The sequence below is a fragment of the Phaseolus vulgaris genome, chromosome 3 (genome assembly GCF_051622355.1).
Source record: "Phaseolus vulgaris cultivar YP4 chromosome 3, ASM5162235v1, whole genome shotgun sequence".
NCBI lineage: Eukaryota > Viridiplantae > Streptophyta > Magnoliopsida > Fabales > Fabaceae > Phaseolus > Phaseolus vulgaris.
The window spans coordinates 26,724,764-26,748,096 of NC_143500.1; the positions used below are offsets into that span (position 1 = coordinate 26,724,764).

The 23,333-nt window shown below is 33.4% G+C and overlaps 2 protein-coding genes across 11 annotated transcripts in view; one reads left to right on the forward strand and one right to left on the reverse strand.

Annotated features, from left to right (window-relative positions):
• Nucleotides 1-229: 229 nt before the first annotated feature.
• Nucleotides 230-9,927, forward strand: LOC137806906 (sucrose nonfermenting 4-like protein). 3 transcript variants are annotated; one of them, XM_068607281.1, is made up of 14 exons: nucleotides 230-633; nucleotides 935-1,129; nucleotides 1,253-1,340; nucleotides 1,738-1,917; nucleotides 2,402-2,536; nucleotides 2,625-2,684; nucleotides 3,069-3,158; nucleotides 4,582-4,686; nucleotides 6,699-6,843; nucleotides 6,915-7,088; nucleotides 7,374-7,437; nucleotides 7,592-7,661; nucleotides 9,196-9,310; nucleotides 9,410-9,927. In XM_068607281.1, the coding sequence occupies exons 2-14, from the start codon at nucleotides 1,005-1,007 to the stop codon at nucleotides 9,499-9,501; spliced, it is 1,443 nt and encodes a 480-aa protein (XP_068463382.1). In that variant the 5' UTR covers nucleotides 230-633; nucleotides 935-1,004; the 3' UTR covers nucleotides 9,502-9,927. The 3 variants fall into 3 exon arrangements, with proteins under 3 accessions (XP_068463382.1, XP_068463384.1, XP_068463383.1); XM_068607283.1 differs by having other exon boundaries at nucleotides 276-633; nucleotides 893-1,129; XM_068607282.2 differs by lacking the exon at nucleotides 230-633 and having other exon boundaries at nucleotides 636-1,129.
• A 760-nt stretch (nucleotides 9,928-10,687) lies between these two features.
• ALY3 (DNA binding protein) overlaps nucleotides 10,688-23,333 on the reverse strand; it is a 34,458-nt gene continuing 21,812 nt past the window's right edge. For 5 of the 8 annotated variants that reach the window (XM_068607274.1, XM_068607277.1, XM_068607276.2 and 2 more), the window contains 9 exons: nucleotides 20,656-20,979; nucleotides 20,389-20,567; nucleotides 19,831-20,113; nucleotides 15,814-16,047; nucleotides 15,481-15,642; nucleotides 15,227-15,370; nucleotides 14,918-15,142; nucleotides 14,302-14,592; nucleotides 10,688-11,265 (listed from right to left, as the gene is read on the reverse strand). In XM_068607274.1, the coding sequence (XP_068463375.1) occupies nucleotides 11,101-11,265; nucleotides 14,302-14,592; nucleotides 14,918-15,142; nucleotides 15,227-15,370; nucleotides 15,481-15,642; nucleotides 15,814-16,047; nucleotides 19,831-20,113; nucleotides 20,389-20,567; nucleotides 20,656-20,979 (2,007 nt within the window). In that variant the 3' untranslated portion in view covers nucleotides 10,688-11,100. The remainder of the gene's footprint in view (nucleotides 11,266-14,301; nucleotides 14,593-14,917; nucleotides 15,143-15,226; nucleotides 15,371-15,480; nucleotides 15,643-15,813; nucleotides 16,048-19,830; nucleotides 20,114-20,388; nucleotides 20,568-20,655; nucleotides 20,980-23,333) is intronic. The other 3 variants (XM_068607279.1, XM_090300546.1, XM_068607280.2) reach the window with 2 other exon arrangements.

A 23,333-nucleotide genomic window follows, 5' to 3' on the forward strand; every position in this document is an offset into this window, starting at 1 on the left:
GTAATTAAAAATAACATCTCTTTATATAATAATAGTATATATATTAATAAGATTAAACACAAATTATAATTTTTTCATCGATTTTGTTTAACACCACGAAAACATGAATTTGATTTAGATGTAGCAATGATATAAAACTTTTGTATTTATTTAAAAAAATTAAATGTTTTATTGAGTGATAATTAAGCTTTTAAAACATTAATTAACATGTCATCGTTTAATTAAAAATGATTTGTCTAGAAGTTTAAACTCATGCATGTTGAGATTTTGCTGTTATTATTATTATTATTATTGTCAAAACAAATTCTTTTTCCTCTCTAACAATGATTAGTGAGCAGCAGATTCATAAATCATAATTCATTGACCCTATTCCTTTCTTTATTTTCGGATTAAATTAACATCAATTTTTGTTTTTGGCTTCAGTGATAAATTTTGAGCATCTATTTCAAGGTTTCGTCTTTTTTGGTATTTTTTTTTTCACGGTTGGATTCTTTCCTAGCTCACCCATCTTCGATTTTCTCAACCTGTTTCCTCTTATGTTTCAATAGGGTTTCTATGTTTTTTCTTTTTTTTTCCTCTAAGCCTTTTTTCTCCAGAAATTCTTAAATTCGTGGACGTTCGAGGCTCGATTTGGTACGTTTCTTTCGATTTAGGGTTAGGGTTTTGTGTCTTTTAGTCAATGGGTCTGTTGCATGCAAATTGGGGTGTCGATTTTCGTACCCGCTTCAAATCTCTATTTGGTTCTGTTGCAGTGAGCTATGGGCACTGGCTGTTTTACATTTTTTCGTGAAACAAAGCATCAAAATTTGAACTTTTTATTTTCCCCACAGGATTTTGATTTGGGATGAATTCTGCCTTTTCTCTTTCTCTTTTTTTCTTTTTGGCTTCTTAGTGCATTAAATTGGTCCTGCATTCACTCTACGAATTGAACAAGGTGACATGATGCAATGAAGTGTTGTTCTTGGAGGGTATTATCAGTGTAGCACTCTGAATTTGGAGGTAAAATGTTCAGTCCAAGCATGGATTCTGCGAGGGATGCTGGTGGTGTGGCAGGGGCTGTGCTAATTCCCATGCGGTTCGTGTGGCCATATGGGGGAAGAAGTGTGTATCTAAGTGGTTCTTTCACACGGTGAGTCTTTTGTAGATTACCACACCTTAATCCTTCTACAATCATCATCCATTTGGTGAAAAGGGCTCCACTTTCTTCTGATTTTGTTTTGTTGGTTTTCGTGGGATTCGTTTCACTTTCCAGGTGGTCTGAACTTCTACAAATGTCGCCAGTGGAAGGCTGCCCAACTGTGTTTCAAGTTATTCATAGCTTGGCCCCTGGTTATCATCAGGTCATTTTATAGTGTCTGACTAACAAGTTTTGTCCACTTCATAATTTTTGTAGGCTATTGTTTATAATTTATGTTTTGGTGGTAAAATGTTCATTTGGCACTGAGCTCGGTATTAATTGCAATACTTTAAAGTATAGACAGCATAAGAGAAATGTTATTTGGTGAGGTTATTTCCAGAGGTTTTTGAATGCAAGATCTATTCACAATCTTAGTTTTTTTGAGATTTCTTTTTGGGATGTTGGAAGTTCTCAATGAATGTTTTATGAGATACTGCCGATTTTCAGATTAAAGTTTGTTTATAAAAGGTATCAGTGGGATTCAAAGGGGCATTTTGAGAAAATGTTTGACCTTTATTCTTGGTGGCTAGATACTTATTACATAGTTATTCTGAATGCAGTACAAGTTTTATGTTGATGGAGAATGGCGGCATGATGAGCATCAACCTTGTTTATCTGGAGAATATGGGATAGTTAATACCGTTTTATTGGCTACTGATCCTAATTTTGTACCTGTTTTAACTCCAGAGATAGTTTCTGGATCTAACATGGATGTGGATAATGAGGCTTTTCGACGCATGGTAAACATTACTGATACTTTGACAGTTGTGATTGTTGTAATGAGCATGGCATCTCTTAGCATACTGGCTGGTGGAGTTGTACTTTTTGTACTGAAATTTCATAGAATAGTTTTCATACTGAGATCTATCTGAAGATTGTATTAGAACTCCTTTTAGAACTCCTAGATCCCATTATTTTAATGTCTTTCAATTATCTAATGTTCATTAATCTAGGTCTGACATAAATTGATATGTTTGTCCACATCTTAGAAGGTTTGGGATAGTCAGTGCTTTGGGGAGTGGGATGAATGGAAGAGAGAGAGAGAGAGAGAGAGAGTAAAGAGACTGTGCAAAATGTTAAAGTGGGAAAGAAGTAGTAGTTTACTGAGCCAACAGTTGAAGGGTAATTTGGTCTAAAAAAGAAAGTCTTTACCAAAACTTCATATCACCTTTATTATTGTTATAGATTAAGATTGTTGTTTTCTTATGAAATTTCATTGTTCAGGTCCGATTGACAGATGGTACACTAAGTAATGTGTTGCCACAAATATCAGATGCTGATGTACAGACCTCTCGTCAGCGTATTTCTTCATTCCTATCTACTTGCACAGCATATGAATTACTTCCTGAGTCAGGCAAGGTTTGGAACTTTTACCATCAACCCATTATTTTGGTGACTTACCACCTAGAATTACATAATTTACTAATTTAGTGACATCTGGCCACAGGTTGTTACCTTGGATGTTGATCTTCCTGTGAAACAGGCATTTCACATACTGCATGAGCAGGTATCTTTTTGCTTGGACTAAAATTCTTGTATTGACTTTTCAAATATTTGAGTGATTATGCTAAAAACGTGTTTGAATACAGGATACTGCATGTAACTTCCTTTCTTTCCCTGGTAAATAGGAAGGAAATAACTCATGCTTTTAAATACTTTTCTTGAATTTGAGCAGTTATTTTGAAACCTCTTGCTTTGAAAATGTTAGAGTCTTTTGCTTCTTTCATTTTATGGTGTAGCATATTCATCTGTAGTGCTACTGCATGCTTTTTCTGTTGCTGATTAGTATTAGCCTGTTCTAGCATATTCATCTGTAGTGTTACTGTATGTTTTTTCTGTTGCTGATCAGTAGCTTGTTCATACAACTTTTATGAATCGAATAATTTTACAGGGAATTCCCATGGCTCCTCTCTGGGACATCTGCAAGGGGCAGTTTGTTGGAGTTCTTAGTGCCTTGGATTTTATTTTAATTTTAAGAGAGGTATGTCTAGTATAAGACTGTATTAGCCCATTCTGTTGGCAAATTTTTGGTAAGCAAAGCTGTTGTCATCATGGCTTGTATAACACTTCAAATAACTTGGAAAGGCTAATATCAAATATATACAAGATGTACGACAAATTACAGAACCTGGTATCAAGAAAAAAAAAGATGAATAGAAAACAAAAGGGAAATATTATTGCTTGGTTAAAGAATTATAGTTAATTTTGTTCATGAAAGGTGTGGACCCATTGCTTCATATTCCTTTAATTTAGTCCAATTGTATACTTGTGTGTTAAGTCCAATAATCTTGCAAGAACTGTATCTCAAGCCTTGCCCCATAGCAAGCTCCATCAAATAAATGGCCAGACCAAATTACGAAAAAAATAAACAGAAGAATCTGAATAATATTTGAGCAATTGACAATGAATAAGTAAATGATCAATAGATAATGCATGTTATTTGCTGAAACAATACGGAGTTACTATATCATTTATTTTCTAGTTTTTAAGAAGCAACTTCAAAATTTGAATTTGCTCTGTCTTCTTAGAATTTCTAACCTTTGTATTGCTCAAATTCCTTGAACAAACCTGTTAACATGGTCCATTTGGTGGACATGATGAGATGAAAAAAAGATAGGAATAAGGGAGCTTGATTAGAGCAGGATAGAATATGAACTTGGTAGATGTAATCATTTGTTTAATATGCACTGGAAAACAAAACCAGATGAAAAAGGATAGGAATAGTACTATTCTATGTTGTGTTTGAGTCTTTGAGACGAACCAAAATGACATGATCTAAATCATATTTAAATGAAAACTTACCCGTTTGATAGAATTGTATATGATTTTTTAAAATAAACTTTAATATAATTTTTTGAATTTTTATATATTTCAAATTATAAAAATATTTAAATACCAAATTATACTATTCTAGTTAATTAATTATCTCTATAAATATATAATTTTGACATTTACTGAATTTTAAAGCCAAATTCTTTTAAGACCGTGTTGAGTTAAATTGTAAAAGTTATATTAGTATCAAAATAATTTTGACTAAGAGAGTAGTAACACATGATGTAAGTAATTGTAATCTTGCGTGAATCATTCACATTTTAAATAACGAAGGGAGCAATGTCATAACAGAAATAAAGTACAAACTTTCAAGGCAACTTTGGGATCTGATGATCTTCTGTGTTCATGTTCAAATTGGTTTTCGTGATGGTGATAAAATGCACATTTCTGTCACCATTTCTTCTTATTTGTGTGTAATAATTTATTATTGAATCTCCAATTTTCAATTGTACCTTTGAAGTAGTATTTTTTTGTTTCTATCTTATTTCCTCTAAAAAATGGAAATTTAGGGAATTGTGCTTCATCTGTCTTCAATATTTGGTAATGCTTGTTAGAACTTGTCCTTTTCTCAGCTTGGAAATCATGGGTCCAATCTGACAGAAGAGGAGCTTGAAACACATACCATATCGGCTTGGAAAGAAGGAAAATGGACAGCATTTACGCAAGGTTTTATCCGTGTAAGCGTTTTATGTTGGCTTTTCCTGGCATTGATATGTTAATGTTTTTAATGTCTTATTCTACTTATTTTTTTGTAAAGTGTGTATATATGATGATGCTTGTTTTTGTGCTTTATATACTTGGAAATGATTCTTTATGTTTTAATAACTTCTAGATGTGTTCTATAGGAATGATAAATGGATCAAACCTCATGGGTACTCGTAAAAATGACCTTCCATGGGTATTTACCCTTAAAACAATTGTGGGTATGGGTATAGGTGTGGATACTATACTACCTAACCATACTCACACCAGCATAATATGTTTATTGCATTTTGTAAATAGAATTTGAAAGCTTTTCAAATATTTTTTAATTAATTTAAAGAATTTTATATACAATTCTTTATAATTTGGAAATAGATCACCTTAGAATTGTTTCTTCATTTAAATTGCATATTTTAATCTATATCAATGCTCTTTTCTATTGGTTTTTCGTCATTAATATTAGTATTATAATAACATTCAAGTTTATTAGTTTTTAAAGCAAATGAAATACAACATTAAGTTATAACACAAATGCGAGTAACAGGTAGAGCAGGTAAGAGCTTATTGAAGTTGTTATTCAGAGGTATGGGTCCAGGTACGAGTAAGTTGTTTATAATGCGAGTATAGTTCCAATTGTTAGCTCCCATTGGTTAGATGTAGAATAGAGTCTTCAGCAAGAGAAAAGGAAGGACTGAAAAAAGACTCAGAGTGATCTGTTTATGAATATCCAGTTGAAGCTTATGCAGGATTTCATGACAATCTATATTTTTTTTTTTTGCTGAAATAGATATTGGCTATATCTAGTGGAATGTGGAAAAGCATGTATGTAAGCTAAGGGAAGATATGGAAATGAGAGAAGCACGGAATTGAGAGGGATATAGAGTTCAATATTTAGAAATATCGATTCATCTAATTATTGATTTCATATACACTCTTGTAACCTTCAATACCTGTCCACTCTATTTTTCTTAAAATGTATGTATTACATAACCTACCATTTTAGTTTTTAAACAAGCATTTGAATGGGATATTATATGAACTATTTCTGGGAGCAAAATATAAGTTATAACTAATTCTGATTTTTTGTCAATAGTTCAAATGAAGCATAATATAGAAACCTTGGAGATGTTTCTGCAACTTTGAAGAAGGAATTAGGGGTCAATGGTTTATCTATAGACATGATTCATTGCAGAACATTGTAGCATTTGGGAAAAGGCTTAGTTGTTATTTTCATTGTTGAGTAAAAACACACAAAATGAATGTTGTTATAGCTATTTTACATATTCTGAATTTTATGTAAATAAATTTCTTTTGATAATTTTACAATAAGATGTTTGGGGAACACATGCTTATGAAAATGCATGTAGTCTTGTTTAAAGTGAAAGATCAGTATAGATGATACCATGAACTTGATAGAGTAGTTATTGACATTGAGTCACATGATGTTAGAACCTCAAATGGTCAAGTATTGAATGCATCCTGCTTTCACGTTTTATTGTTTCAAGTATTGAGAAGAATTATGTGTCTACTTAGTTATGGCATTTTCCATATCTAGCAAATTTGAAGGACATACTTTTTTGCTTTTATTAATTGGTTTTTTACCTTTTGTTTATTCATTTGGTTCTTTTATAAGGAGATTGCTAATTTGTTTCCAAAATTGTGAGATGGATCTTTGAATTTCAATTTTGTAGACATTTTTCCAATCTTTATTCAGCCCATCTCTTCTCTAGTTTGTGTAAATGTTTTATCAATCAAGAGATAATTGTCTTCTTTGTATATATCATTTTATGCTTTAATTGAGGACCTATCCTTTGCCTCCACTATGCATTTAGCGAATTTTTCTTTTTTCTTGGATTTGATGATGCTGTTCCTTGAGTTCTGTGTAACCTTTGCCCAATAATAACCCTGTCTATGTTCTGTGCTTATTTCGAATCTGTTTAGGGAAGTCGTTCTGACCATTGTACATTGATTGCTTTCATTTATGCAGGCAGGTCCATATGATAATCTGAAAGAGATTGCTCTGAAGATTCTGCAAAATGGAATTTCAACAGTTCCTATTATCCATTCATCTTCTGAAGATGGCTCATTTCCCCAGCTACTACATCTTGCTTCACTTTCAGGAATCCTTAAATGTAAGTTTTACCCGAACTTTCTTTATATGTTTGTTAAGATCTGGTTTATTCTTACCAAATTGGTTTCTCAGGCATTTGCAGGTATTTTAGGAATTGTACTAGTTCATTGGCCATACTTCAACTTCCAATCTGTGCAATCCCTGTGGGCACGTGGGTGCCCAAAATTGGAGAGTCAAATTGCCAGCCTCTTGCAATGTTGAGACCAAATGCTTCGCTTACTTCAGCCCTAAACTTATTAGTTCAAGGTGTGGTTTCTTTGTCTAACTGAACATATTGCACAAAAAAAGTGAACCAAAAGAATAAAGAAAATTGGCATCCTATTATATTTTTGAGGCATTGAGCTGATGGTAGAGGGTATTCTCTCCACTTTGAGAAGAAGGGTTGTTTTTGTGTGTAATTAAACAAACAATAAAAGATGAATGTTTAGACTAAATAAAAAGTAAGGATGATCCTTTTTCTGATTTAAAGAAATGACTTCTTAAAGAGGTGTTTGCTTTTGCTTACGTAACATCTTGTTCTTTGTTTTGTAGCTCAAGTAAGTTCAATACCAATAGTTGATGATAGTGACTCATTACTGGATATATATTGTCGAAGGTTAGTTGTTTTTATGCTTATTAGTACACTTATTGATGCCTAGTTTAAGATACTCAGAATCAATCTATGGTCCAATCCTTAAATTGTCCTACCAGTTCAATGTTTAGAGGCACTTGTCCAGTTTTCACTTTTCCTCCCCTCCTTGTTTTTACAGTGATATAACAGCTTTGGCAAAGGACAGAACTTATACACATATTAATCTCAATGAAATGACTGTTCATCAGGTAAGTTTTTTTCCTACTAAACTTTGTTGACAATTCATGAAAATAAAAACAGAGAAATATGAACAGTTCATCTTTTCTGGTTAGGTAGTTTTGCTGACTGTATGGCACTGGTTGCATGGGGATGATATTAAAAATTTAGTTAAATAATTGTTTTTCCTCTCTAAATTTCGTTTGCAAAGATTAAAAAAATTTAGGCAGCACTACAAAGAGTATCTAGAACTAAGATACTTTAATTGTGTTTTCCCCTCCTTTTGAAGTTGTGTAACGTCCTTCATTTTTTAAACATTTCTCATCTCAAAAAGGATATTTGATCATTTGTTTCTTTTTGCTTGGTTATGGACTGTTAAAGAGATCTAGAGCTTGATTTGATGCTAATTGGTAAAGTAAAGTCTGACATGGAACTAGATTGCTTTTATTCAAAATATTGAGACTATAGTGGTGCTATTGATGCAGAGGTGAGACATCCTTCTGTTTGGTATTGAAAGTTAATATGCATCAATTAATTAATGTGTACATAATGAAAACAGGCATGCACTTTACCAATAAAGAGTTACTTTCCCCAGTGTTTATTTTTCTACTGAATCTTGTGAAAACTCCAAATGAACTTATCCTTTGAATGTTGTTAATGTATCCATTTGTCGGGACCTGTCATCAAGCATTAGGCAGATGAATTACAAACACTGACAATGATAATCCAGGTCAAATTGTATTAGTCTGCTTGTAGCATTTTGGTGGTCAGAATGAGCCTGATATAATGGACTTCCCAAAATTATCTGATATGTAAATAAGAAATGAGTTTCAATTAATGAGGATAGTAAAGGAGAAAAATGATGAAGGAACTTGGTTTTTAGTTAGGACTTCTCCATAAACATTTACAATGAAGAAAATAAGAAATTAAAATAAATTGAGCATCTCCCATGAGCTAAAATTAACTTAGGCAGCTCAATTTTGGGAGAAATTGGATCATATAACTCGTGTTGAGTGTGCCGTTCAATTCAAAGAAAGGTTTCATTTATTTCCAATTTCATATTTTGTATGCTCGGTTCCTGACTGTGCTGATGTAAACCCACCTTCACCATTAGCCCACATTTAGTGGTAAATATTTTTAGCAGAAGCTGTCAAGAAAAATGCTGATTTTAATAGAATAATCAATACTGTCCTTAATGGCTGATTTGAACTAGGTGAACTATAGTGTTACCATGAAACAGGATTGCCACTATATTTCTTTTAAATGGGGAAAACGGACTCTTCTAATTTGTAATGAAACCACTTAATTCGTTGCTAATGCCAGTTAAGGATTTTGCTATTTATTTGTATGCTATCCATGCTTTCTGAAAGTCACTGGTTTCTTCCCATTGTTTAGATTCCTTTACATTGGCACATTTTAGGGATGAAAAATTGAAGTCGGTTACCTTTTGTTCCAGTATTTCCTTTTATAATATTGGTGTTGTTAAATTAGTTGAAGAATAAAGGAGAAAGCTTGCATCTTGAACTGTTTATCAAATAGTACCTAAGTTGGTCTATTTTTTTCCAGGCATTGCAATTGGGGCAGGATTTTTACAGTTCTTTCGAACCGAGAAGTCAAAGATGTCAGATGTGTTTGCGAACTGATTCTCTGCATAAAGTGATGGAACGTTTGTCACATCCAGGCACGTTTCTTTTCCCTTTCTCAGATGAAAGACGCTTTCTGTTTTCATTTTAGGTTTAACTAGACTTAAATTTGAAGAGTGGTGGTGTACTGGATTCAGGTGTGAGGCGGCTTGTGATTGTGGAAGCTGGCAGCAAGCGGGTAGAAGGCATCATATCAGTGAGTGACATATTCAAGTTCTTCCTTGGTTAGTTTGGATTGTTGGTGACCAAACAAGTTTCACAGTTAGTGTGGTGGCCAGGCAAACCATCATCGGCCCAGCCACATCCACTAAGAAGAGATTCCAGAGCTTTTACACGGTGATTTCATCTTTATTTCATTGAAATACAATTGGTTTGGCCTCTTGCTTCCTTGCCTTGTTTTAAGATTTTAGGCTAGAGAAAGAGGCCTGTAAATTTTAGCCTGATTGCCCCAAATTTATTCATCTCCCCCCACTCATATTATGTTCAAATATGTTGTGCTCCTCATATGGATACAGCAAAGGGGAGTGCACAATGTGTGTAATCGTTTCATAAATTGTCAAGATACAGTTCAGGGGGGAAAATTTATGGGAGGACCAATATTCGAAATACTATTTTTTGTTGACTAGCTTAGTTCGAGGAAAATTCCATTTGTTAACTAGCCTTTGTGGAGGAGTGTGATGGATAAATATATTATGTTCCAAGGACAAACGAAAAGTGGTTTTTTTCTTTTTTCAATGGAGGAATGAGTGGGTAATAATGGATGAAAAATGAAATATAACAACAATGCCTCAATTTTTTCGTTCGAACTAAATTTAAGAAATGAAATTTATTCGGTGGCTATTCTCGACAACCGGAATCCGAACAGAAAAGTACTTCTAAAGTCGAAATGTAAGAAAAACAGCAAGTCACCGTACTTGATGCGCACCTTAAAATAATGAATGGAGTTTGGGCGTACGATAAAAGTTGCGAAAAAGTATTATGGAATCAGTTCTATTGTCTAGAAAAAAAAACAATAAATAATTTATTATAGCCTTACGTCTTTTATTAATCCTTTTGAGTAAGCAACCTTAACAGCACATGTTCGATGTTGCAGAGTACAGTTTGGCTCGCTTTAATAACAATTGTGGGTAACACATGTTGAACTTAAATAGGGAAAGACTTGAATTCGATTTGAACTAACTTCAGTTCAAAGGATTGAAACGTAATGCGTATTGCCATAACTCGAATGTCACACGGAAAGTCCAATAATAATGAGTCGCATAAAAAAGGCAGGGACAAAATGTTAAAAACGATGCCAACCCATACCGACATAGATTTATTGTAGCTGCCCCAACAACGACGTTCCAATCCATATTTTGTAGTTACACCTGAACTGTTATCAATCTGGATTCGAGATGTTAAAAGCATCAAGACGGTGAAAGAAAAAAAATATTAAGATTACAATTACAATGTAGGAATATACACTAAGTTGTTCACATTTGGCAATAGCAAGCACAGAGCTCATGGCGGTTACATGATGACATAATACACATTACTGGTTCTGAATAAGACATGCTACATGCTAGTCCCTCACTATAATTTGATCTTTAAAAAATATGTACATCTGAAAAGAGAATAAGATGCATAATCTTCCCTTTTCTTCCGGTTACAATAGTATTAACAGTTCATAAATAGTTTCCCTCCTTCAAATGTTAATACGAAATATCAGGGTCCCAGTGAAGGTATGTATTGTCACAGAGCCTCCATATAGATCACGTCAGCAACAGTTAAACCACCCATATACCCGAGAGTATTGCAAATTTACAAACAACAAAGGACGGCGTCCGAGCTATGTAGGTATGAGTGCCAATATCTGATTTCTTATGATACCCATGCATTTCTGTATCTCACCATATATTGGAAGATTCTTTGAACATAATGGCTGCAAACTGGTGACAGCAGAATCTAGTACCTGAGCGACATCAGCTGGGGGAAATTGTCGTTCTGTACACTTCTGCATTTTGTTTTATCAAAAAATGTTAGGGTGCACAGGTAAAAAGACTTCATTAGTACAACTGATTTAATTAAGTATTTTCAAAATTTTCATTAATGTGTAATTACTAATTCTATTAGTCTACGCTATCTTTTGTCTCATGAGCATCTAGATAAAGCTGCCTTAGAGAATTGTGTCCCTATTTAATTGCTTTATGAATACGAGACACTGACTAAGTGTATTACAGTCTTTTTATGAATACAAAACAATTTGTGAATTAACAACAGACGTAGTAGGTAAAAAGTTTAAACACTGTTAGAATCTTATAGATATAGTAACACTGTTAGAATCTTATAGATATAGTAACACTGTTGATAGTATGATCAATTAGATTGATTCTATATTTATATTATTGGCCTAAAATAGGATAAATGAATATTTAGTAACCACGTTTTCTTCCCTATAAATTGAATGGCTCCGTTGTGGTCTAAACACAAAATTCATTATATGCCTCATTAGTTTCTCTCCTCTAAACATGGTATCGGAGCCCATTCTAATGAAGTTTACTCGAACTATATCACCCACTATCGAATTATCTGTACCCAGAGTGTGTTGGAGATCTCAAATAAATATGATGAAAATAAAGTCTTAATAAGGTATTTTAGGCTTATTGTACCACTCACTATCAGACCATTCGTAAATATTTAATCTTACGCTTGAGATGTTGAATCCTTGACATAAAGGAATGTGTTGGAGTTTCTACATCATTTAAAGATATAACTAAAATAAAGCATATAAATGGAAATAAACTTGATCTTATAAGTCAATTTTGCAAGGTTGGGTTAAACTTAAAAGTCTACTTTTTTTAATATGGTATTAGAGTCAATGAGAAGGAAACCCTAATTCATGTTTTTCTTGTGGGTCCACTACAACCACTAATCATGTACATTTTCTGTTTCTTGTCTTTTTTCTGTTGTGTTCCACTATTCATCGTTGGCAACTTTCCAATGAGCTTTTTTCTTCTCGATGGAGACTGCCACCACTAGCACCACCTTGTGTGATGACCAAGCTAGTTGTCACATCTTCCAAGCATGTTTTGCTCAGCAGCAGTTGCCACATCCTTCGAGCATTTTTTTTTTCTCCTTGGCAGGCAGCTGCCGCGCTCTTTAAGCATTTGATTTTTGCTTTTGAATGGTTGTAGTGCCCTCTAATCACTTTGCTCTCTCGGAGCTACCATGTCCTCTGACTTCTAACGCGGCCCTATGATTAAAGTTGTCCTTTCTTGGCAACCACTATATGCCTGACTCCGCCTACTGTGGCCATGTACCACTAGATCCTCAACACATCTTCACAGACCTTCACCAAATTGGTGCGTGAAGCTTTCTCATTATTTACTTTGTTAGCTCTAGCAACAAACTAAGTGACATGTTCATTAAGTTTCTCAAGGGGCTTTGATGACATTTGTAACAAGCTTGATTTATACAATACATATACCCCAACTTGAGGGGAGGTTAAAAATATGATTTGAAAGACAAAACATATTGAAGTTGATTTGCCACTTTGTCAAAAGGAAAGTCATGTCCAAGCAAATATCTACTAACTTTGTCAACTCCCAACACCAACTAACAAATACATTCACTAAGTCACAAAGGGGTCCTTGGATTATCTAGATATGTAACAAGCTTGGTGCATATGACCTACATGTTTCATCTTGAGGGGAAGTGTAAGAATCTTGTAAATATGTTAGAATCCTATAGATATAGTAGCTGTTGATAATAGGATCAATTAGATTGATTCTATATTTTTATTATCAGCCAGACATAGGGTTATTGAATATTATGTAATTATGTTTTCTCCCCTGTAAACTGAATAGCTCCAATATGGTCTAAAAACACGGAATTCATCATATGCCTTCTCAATGTATCTCTTCTCAACAAATAGAATAGAAAATTCAAGCAAAGCCGAAGTTTAGAAATTTCAGTACAAGATATTAAAGAAAAATTCAATGTTGTAAAATAAATGATAACTTCTACCTATTTTTTTCTTCCTCAGACATAGATAACAAGTGGAATTCAATTTAGCATTTAAAAGTGCACCACAAACAAAGGTATCACCTCTAATGTGTCCAGACCTGCTATAACCAAGCGTCATCTCTTTCATGATTTCAAAACTGCATGCTATACAGAATGAATTTGAGTATGACACTTATACAATTGATAAACGATTCATGTTTTTTAACCTAATAGCTTAAGCTTTTAGGTTAATTGGTCCATGACATTGTATGAAGCTCTATGAAAGTGGTCTAGACTTTGATATTGCTCCCATTCTAAATAATGGGTTTTCAACACAAATTGGGTGTGTTTGCCTTATTTGCAACTGAGCCCAAAGGGCTCTTGTCAGAGAGGGTAGATAGACCATTCTCGCATCTTCACCAAACAACTTAGGCTCTCATACAATTAGTTCATAACAGATTTGTAGGGAGATCTGAGGAGTAAAATATGTCATTGTCAGAATGCTGCTATTTGCACCTTGGTGTTTATTCTGCCACTATGTCTTTAGCCTAGGTTCATATTCTTTAAACCAAAATGGTAAAGGAAAATCATCTCACAACAAAAGTGAGTAAATAAAATCATCTCACAATACTGTATTGATACTTTGATAGAAACACAGTTATTTACAATAACAGCCATATTTTGTAGCACCTCTTAAAAGCTTTTATTTACTTTGGGGTTCAAAATTTAGACTGACAACTTGAAAAGAAAAAGGCAGTTTCATGCAAATGGCCCTCTGTCTTATGGAGAAGTCTACCTTAACATAAATTGGTCATTTCCCATAACAAAATAAAAACACATCTAAAATACCATGATACTATTTAACTATATTTTTTAATAAACATGAAAAAAGCACCAGAGAAATCGCCCATAAAAGTGTTTGGCATAAGGTCAGGTTTTGTTAAACTACCACAAATTTAAATGACTAAGCAACTGAAAATAGTGAGGGGAGATTGACAATGAAAATCATTCAAGTAAAAGTGCAATTCAGTGGGATGTGATTTACCTGAATCATGAACAACGTAGCTAGGCAATGAGATATGAGTTCTGAGGGAATTTTCATTTCATTTTGGTCAGATGAACTGTTGAGTTCAGTATCTTGTACATGACAACTTGCTAAGGGATTTAATACGCTGGCAGTCAATTGATCCTGAGAAGCATGAGAAAGAGAATCTGCAGGCACAAAAGTTGTGGATGAAGCAGTAGGTTCGTCCACTGAAAGCTGGTTATTGATGAAATTTATTGCATCCTCAATTCTTTCAACCTTACTTTCTGTCGTTCTTAAATTTGACATTGCCTGCAATGGTTTTTATGAGAATTTGTAAGTACATCACTGGAGCAAGAAAACTGAAAATGATATCCGGTGTTATTAATTTATTCAGTTTTAAGGCGCATATTATAGATGGTGGCACAACTGTGTTGACAGTACTGTGCAGTGTATGCAATTCATGTTAATTATAAAAATGAGGAAACTGGATGATAAATTATTTGGTATGAATAGTAAACATCACTCCAAAAATAACTGAGTGTTAAGTACTACATATTCTTTAAGTTTGTAACAATTTATTCTGAAGGTTGCATTTACTAATTTAATTAGAAGCAATTTAGCTTCCTTTCTATACCTGAGAAGCTTGAACAACCATTGTCCGTGCTTTTCTTCTAGAACTTTCAACAATTTCAGCTATATGACTTTGAGATATTGATTCTTGGTTGTGGCAAGCTGAACAATTGGAAGAGCTCGCCTGACCACTAGGATCATCAAAATTAGCCATGGGCTTTAATTGAAAAACAGAGGAGCTTGCTTGATATGTGTTGCGTTGCCTCAAGCAAAACAAGGCAGAGGAAACCTGAAGAAGTGCAATAAATTCACACAACTATAAATTATATGGAATGAGAAGTTGTAAGAATGAACAACAATTGAAGATTCATGCCTGTTCATTTGCGTCAGTTAATTGCTTTAGTACTGAAGCATAATCCCTCTTAAAAAGTTCTGAATCCTTTACTGAGCTGTCTCCATATTTCTGGCTCTCTGATATCCCATCATTCATGTGCTTCAGTTCAGATAATACACGTTCCTAAAAGTTCAAAATCAACGGCTCAAAACTCGCTTTAGAAAGGAATATTTGAAACAAAGATATTTTTTGTAACAGGACAATGGTAAAGACTGAGATGAATTGGGAAACACCTTTTTGTCTAGAGCACGATTCAACTCTGAAATAGCTAATGTGTCAGCTTCTTTCGAATGTACATGTTCAAGAAGAGAAGATTGAGAACTTGAAGCTAGTTGGGGATTACCAATCTCGCTGCACACAACTTTCGGTTGTGTTTTGGAGCTTGAAGAAAAAACCTATGAATTAAAGGGAAAAATATAAGACTAGAAAACAGCATATGGACCATTATGAAATAAAATGAAAAATAATCATGTGTTTAACTTTGGAGTTGACTGCATACATTGATACAAAAGCAATCAAATTATCATCATAACAAAGAATTAAATTCCATCTCAACAAATTTGTACCTGTTTTGATAAAGTACTGGTTCCGTGCACGGTGGCGGATATATGAAGACTTTTTATGGTATCTGAGTTCTCACTAGGGGACAATATTGTGTGCCCAGCAACCTTTCTCTGTTTCAGTTTTCCATTAGGCTTGAGCTCAACAAAGTTTTCGTTTATTTGAGCAGAAGAGATATTGTGTTGCATCAGAGATGTAGGCATATTTTCAAATGGATACAAAGGCATGCAGTCAATATCCTGAGATACAAAAATGTGTCAAATTAGGCTATTAACAGAGAAAACTGTGAAGTGATCATACTATCTTGGGACATGAATGGGGTAACAAGATGAAAAGTAAGGTGAGAAGAAGAGCAATGCAGATATTCAAAAACTAAAATACAAAATAAACTCTGTTCGGATTCGCTAGTAGAGTAACAATTCCTACTAAGGTTATTACAATCAGGATCCTACTCCAATTTTTTCAGGGAAAACAACACTACATAGTAGGATTTTATTGAGGATTGCAAGATCCTAAGATCTATGATAAATAAAAAGATAAAACTTGAAAAAAGTTTAGGTATATGAGAAAAGAAGACCTGTTTTAATTGAATTCATTCTTAACCAGTACAAGAGCATATATAAATATAGAACTCTACCACCCTATAGTAATGATTGCAACAATTTCTTGAATCCCTACAACATCTCAACTGTAATTACAATGATTGTTAATATCTACGCATAACTCATTATAATATCTCTTAATAACTCAACACTCCCCCTCAATATAATGAATGAATACTATCATTCCCAACTTGCATGTAAGATCATGAAACCGTTCTATGGGAAGACCTTTTTTAAACAAATGTGCTAGCTTAAGTCAGGATGCAATGTAGGAAGGAAGCAGTGACAAGGCCATTATCCAAATTTTTTAGTGAAGTGTTTGTCTATCTCTATGTGCATGGTTCTATCATGCTAAACTGAATTGTGAACAATGTTAATAGTTGATTAATATTGCAATAGAGAATCATAGGTTCTTCATATTTCACTTTAAGATCATTCAAGATCATTTTCAACCATAACAATTCACACACCCCTTGTATCATAGCTCAAAACTCAGCCTCTGCATTAGACCATGCAACTACATTTTGTTTGTAACTTCTCTGTGTCACCAAGTTTCCATCCAAGGACATACAATTTCCATTTTTCTTAAACAACAATCCCCTTCCTGAGCTTGTCTTCAAATATTGAAGGATTCTATTTCCAGCTTGCAAATGTTGCTTTCAATTTTAGATCATGCATGAAATGAATGACCACACTCACAACATATGCTATGTCAAGTCTGGTGTGGTACATGAGCTTCCTAGAAGCCTACAATATTGACCCTTAGTCACCGCAGAACTACTTTCATCACTCCCAAATTTATGGTTTTGTTCTATAAGAACTCTGATAGCTTAGATCATCTGAAAGAACTACAGTTGTTATCTTGTAAATTGATGTATGAATGCTTGTAAATTTTTGTTAAATTGTTTTGTTTTGTAAGTTAGAAGTTCTCAAGTGCTTATAACGAACATGTAACTACCTCATTACTGCTTTAAATAAGAGCTTCTACCTCACTGGTAGAACATGATGTAGTTTTGCATGAGGTAATAAGACAAGATGTTAATTCACCTTTTATCTCGCTTTGAGTTCTGTGTTCGTTTGTTCTCAATAGGTGTGATTCCCAACTAGAGTTGCACTCTTTTTCCTCATTCTTCTTGGGCTCTTTTGGCATGTTGTGCACAACGGATACTTTACATCATAAATCCACTTTCACCCCACAACCTTTTTATCTTGTGGCTTGTCAACAATCTCCCATCGTCGAAATATGGGTGTTATTTACAGTACAATAAATATAGATTTCTTTTGTTAAGACATCCCTAAAATTAAGGGATTGGGATTAGGAGTTTATTTGATAGATTTGCTCCTGATTGAGTCTTGGTGATTTATTTCCTTTATTCAAGAGATTTATTTTCTTTTATTAGGATTTCATTTTTCCTATAAATTCCAATGTATTATTTCTATTTTATATCAAGAAAAGTAATTCCATAATTATTGCTTACTGCCTAAACACTTTTTCACTGATGTCTACATTTTTTCTAAGATACTCATTTTCATTCATGACTTGAACCCAATTATTATCCTCCAATGCCTCTTGAGCTGAGGTAGGGACTCAAACTGCATTAAAAACAAAGAAAATGCTCTAGTACTACATAGAATAACATTTAGTGGACACAAATTGAGAAAGGAGATACTTTGTACCATACCATGTTCCTTTTCTCATAGCAATAAGAAGATCATTAGGGTTAGGCTCATAATTATTATTCAAGGAATTTTCTAAAAAGCTATCAAATGTGTCTTTGTAGGATATTCTCGCCTCCAAAAGGGATATACTTAGATATATGGTTTGGATTACAGTGATACTTAGATATATAGTTTGGATTATAGTGATGCTTTTTCTTCTATAGCAAAAATGGTTGTTCATCTCTTATTTGCTAGAACAACTCTTCACCATCGGCCTCTTCATCAATTGGATATTAAGAATGTTTTCCTTCATGATGATCCGGAGAAGGACACTTACATTGAGTAACCTCCACATGCTTGGCTTGGAAAATTTAGTCATGTTGTCCAAATCTTTAGGGTAAAGCATATTGAACTTGATCATTCAATCTTATATTGTCATACATTTCCTGGAAAATGTGTTTATATAATTGTTTATGATGATGATATAGTTATTACAGGGAATGATGCTACAAAAAAATTGATTAGTTAAAGCAACATTTCTGCAAACACTTTCAAACTGAAGATCTTAGATGCCTTAAATACTTCCTAGGCCTTGAAGTGACTTAATCAAAAGAAGGTATTGTGATTTCTCAAAGGAAATGTGTCAAATATCTTGAAAGAAACATGAATGATTGAATACCTTTGCATAGTCATATGGGTCCAAATTAGACAGTGATGGTAGAACAAATGAGCCCTTCCCAGAAACAGAGAGATACAAAAGACTTGAGGAAAAACTTATTTACCTTACTATTACTAACCCTATCATATCTTTTGTAATTTGAATCAAGGTTGAGAGTCTATGTAGACTCGTGGAAGGTTTGTAAACTTGAATGTAGACTCGTAAGAGTCTATTTCATACAAAAATTCAACTAAAATAAATAAATTTACATGATACCAATTCCACATTCATGAACTCGAAATGAAATTGAAGTCACACCCAAAATAAAAATAAAAAACTCCAAATTGAATTGAAGCCATAACACAAACAAAATCCTAATTAAATTGAAATCACAAAAAAAAAACAGAACCCTAATTAAATTAAGCCTCAAAATGAAAACGAAGCCTAAACAAAATCAAAGCCAAAATTGAAAGAATACCCTAACTAAATTAATCCACGAAATGCTTCTCAAAAGAAAACCCTCAAATTGAAAACCCTCCCCAAAGATAGAAGCTGAATTGAAGGCGGAAGTTAGGCGACGACGAGGTGACTCGAGGTGAGACGACATGATGGCACGGCAAGGAAGAATGCGGTAGCGAGCAGAGGTGAGAGGAGAGGCAAGGTGACAACAACTAGATCTGAAAGGTGAACGTCCAGGTATCAAACACAACCTAAATCACGAGTACATATTTTGAGAAAATCCTTGAGGGAGGTTTGGATTCAAGCTATATGTTCCAAGCTTGGAACATACAATTTGTATGCTCTAGTTTGAGGGAGAGTGTTAGAATAGTCTATATTATCTTCTAAGCAAAAGTTATTTTTTGTTGTATGTATATGTAACCTAGAATCCTATAGGAAGTTTCTTTCTTTTTTCTTAAGCTTTTATTGTAATCCATTGATCCTTATAATCAATGAAGAGATCTAAATTAAGATCTTTCAAGCTCTTTTCCTCCTATATATTCTTTCATGTAGTCTTAACTACAATAATAAAACAACAATGTAGGCAACCAGTACGTTTCCTTCTTCCTGCCAATATGATTTGTTAAAAGAGAAGAAAAACATACCATGACAAATTCAACCCCAAGTTCAAGCTGGTCAAACTGAACCCTATACCTACAATGATCAACCGTTAGTACGCTTCCACCATGAATTTCTCTTGTCTTTGGATGAATAGCAATAACACGCTGCCCAACAATTAAAGGTTGGGCCAAATCAGTAGGAAGTCCTTCCTTGGTACCAGCAAGAATTTCTGCATAGTGTGATCTAACAGATTCCCTGTATTCATGAAGTTTATGCTTCTCCTCTGTCAAAAATTGCTCCGAAAATCTTCTTGGTCTGCCAAGAGAACTGCATAAGAGTAGCATGTAGATGAACTAATTTATCCAAGATCAACTGAACCCAAAATCACAAGAATTATAAGATGTTGGGTGCAAAGATTAAATTCATGACTGCGTCATCATAAATCCTCTAGAACCATGTCACTAACAAACTAAAACTTAAGCCATCAAGTGGAGGTATATGAATGATTATATATATATATATATATATATATATATATATATAATTATGAATGCAATAATAGTGTAGAATAAAGTAACATTTAAACATTTCAAATTAAATACCTTCTAATGACGCCCCACTCAATACGAGTCAATCTAGGAACATGACCCAATCCAACATGGTCTAAGTACTCCACAAACTCTCTCTTCGAAAACCATGGGTAATCGATAGCACTATAAAACCACTCAAAAGTACACCACCGCCGCATTTGATGTGAAGACAGACAATTAATAAGCTTTCCCTATGATAAAAAAAAGTAAAATTACTTTTGTAAAATATATTAAAAAAATTTAATTGATGCCATACAGTACAAATGACAGATTATTAACCTTTTGACTAAAAGAGCCATCTGGGAGTGAGGCAATTGATTTATTATGTTGACTGCTAAAAGTATTTGTGGACACCACCAGATCTTGTGTCATTGGTTTTGGTTTTTCCATTTTTCTTCTTGGCCTTCCTCTGTCTAACGGACTGACTTGATTAGTTGATGAAACCTTAATGGGAGAAAAAGATGAATCATCCCTTTCCCTTTTCTCATTAGTGCTTGAAGACAGATTTCCTGGGGATTTCACCACTTTTAGCTGTCTTGAATGTGCTGTACCGACAGATGACCGCTTACCTTTAACCATGGATTTCTTCACCTCATCAGTGGGCTAAAAATGAAGAAAATATTTGGACACTGTAAGCAGGCTCATAAAAATACAGTAATATACAAAACATCACGTGCAATTAATACTAGAGATACTTTTTGGCAAAGGCAACGTAAAAAATTTATGGGTAATGAAACACAGAAAAGAAAATCAGAAACATATTAGAAGTCAAAATAGAAAAGGGAGGTAATTACATATGTTTATAATGGAATGCAACACATGAAATATGATAGATAGAGATGTAATATAAGTTATAACTATTGATGAGCCTTTATCTTACAACTTATGTTTTTTATGCAAAGGCTTATGAATGGTTTTATATCTAACAATTAACCTAGCACAAATCTCCTAAAAGATTTAGTTGTTACACTTGAACCACACAAGGAAACAAGAAACAATTTCACTGATAAAAACCACGCCAATTACATTCTTTGTTCTTTTATGTGTAACAATCAATCTCTCTAAAATAAGGAAACAAAATACGTTGAAATAAATAGAAAGATTCTAAAATATTAATCCCAATAAACCACTATATATAAAATTTTCCTTCAAATTCGTAAGTGAATATCAATTCTCAACTAGTTTACAAGATCCTAGAATCTACCCTCCCTGAGGAGGAATATTAGTGAGAATGTCTACTATCTGAAGTCTAGTAGGTACATGAGTTGTAACCACAAGGTCCATGTTTAGATTATTTTTTTATGAAGTGTGTGTGTGTGTGTGTGTATATATATATATATATATATTTCAATATGTTTGGTCTTGTCTTGTTACACTAGATTATGGGCAATGGTCATAGACGACCTATTGTCACACTACAACTACATAGGAATGTCTGCCTTGATTTTATGGTCATACAAAATTATTTCCATCAAGAGTTCTTCACATATATCATGAGCAAGGGCTCAAAACTCGGCTTCTGCCCTAGAATGAGATACTATATCCTATTTTTTGCTCCTCCAAGTTACCAAACTTTCTCCAAGAAACATATAGTACATAGAGGTAGATTTTCTTTTAGGATAGAATCTACACAATCAACATCAAATATATTTTTAGGGCCAAAGTATTTTCCTTCCTGAACAGTAGCCTCTTTCCTAAGTTTGAGTTCAAGTATTGAAATACTTTGTCAAGTGTTTGCCCGTGTCTTTCTTTTGGGTCGTGTTTAAACTGGCTCATCATGCTAACTGTATAAACAGTATTTTGTCTTATGGGAAACAGATAAATAAGTTTTCCTACCAATATGTGATATTAGGTCTTTCTTACAGGAGAACTCTCTTCACAACTCTTGAACTTCTATGTACCAACTTTCCTACTTCTTTTAGGAAATTAAGTAAATATTTTCTTTGGGAGATAAAAATCCCTTTCTTGAAGTAACCTCTATTCAAGAAAGTATGAGTTTTTTGAGGTCTTTCATTTCAAATTGGGTTGTCAATCTCTCAACTTTATCATCTTCTGCAATAATCATATCATTTACATAGAGAATTAATGTAGTAAGTTTACTCATAGAGGAGTGTCTTATGAATAACATATGATCTCTTAGGTTTTACCTATATCTTACTAAGTCCATTACTTTCGTAAATCTCCCAAATTGTGCTTTTGGAGGCTTAAAACACACTTAATCATATAAATATTTTTGAAACCTTTAAGTGATTAATTAATGTCTCTAATTGGATAAATTGAGAGAATTACTACTTTTACATGTTAAATTACTTAATTACAATCAATAATTGGAACTTAATTTATAATTGTTAATGGTTTAAATTACAATATTATTTATAATTGTATCCCCACACAATACAAAAAAAAAATGTAATCATTAAATAGCTTCTTATTTTTATTTTAATTTAAAAAGCCTAGCCCTCTTTGTCATTCCTAGAAATGTGTTTTCTCAAATTCAGTTTGCAATCTTAAGTTGTAAATATCTATTGAAAATAGTAGAGAAAGATCCAGAGATCAAAAGAAGTCATTGTGAAATCATACATCAAAAGTTAGTTTTCTTTTATATGTTTACCACTGATGGGTGGACAATTTATGATATAAATGCATGAGTTTTGAACATTATCATAATCAAAATATCTAAAGATAAAGTGAGAAGATAATGTCATCAACCAAGACTGGATTCCACGTAACGGAAATGCAAATAAACAGCACATACAAATACCCTTAAACTGGCTACATCGCATTCAATCCTTAAATTTTGACTTTATTTTCAAATTTCCTTCTCATCATGATGTCAAATTCAAAATGTTGGCCTTTACATGTCAAACATTTTTTATTGGAATTATCACAATCCAAACAGAAGTCCCATCAAATATTACAAGCAAGGTTGCTATTTTCCATTCAAAATTAACAGTTCT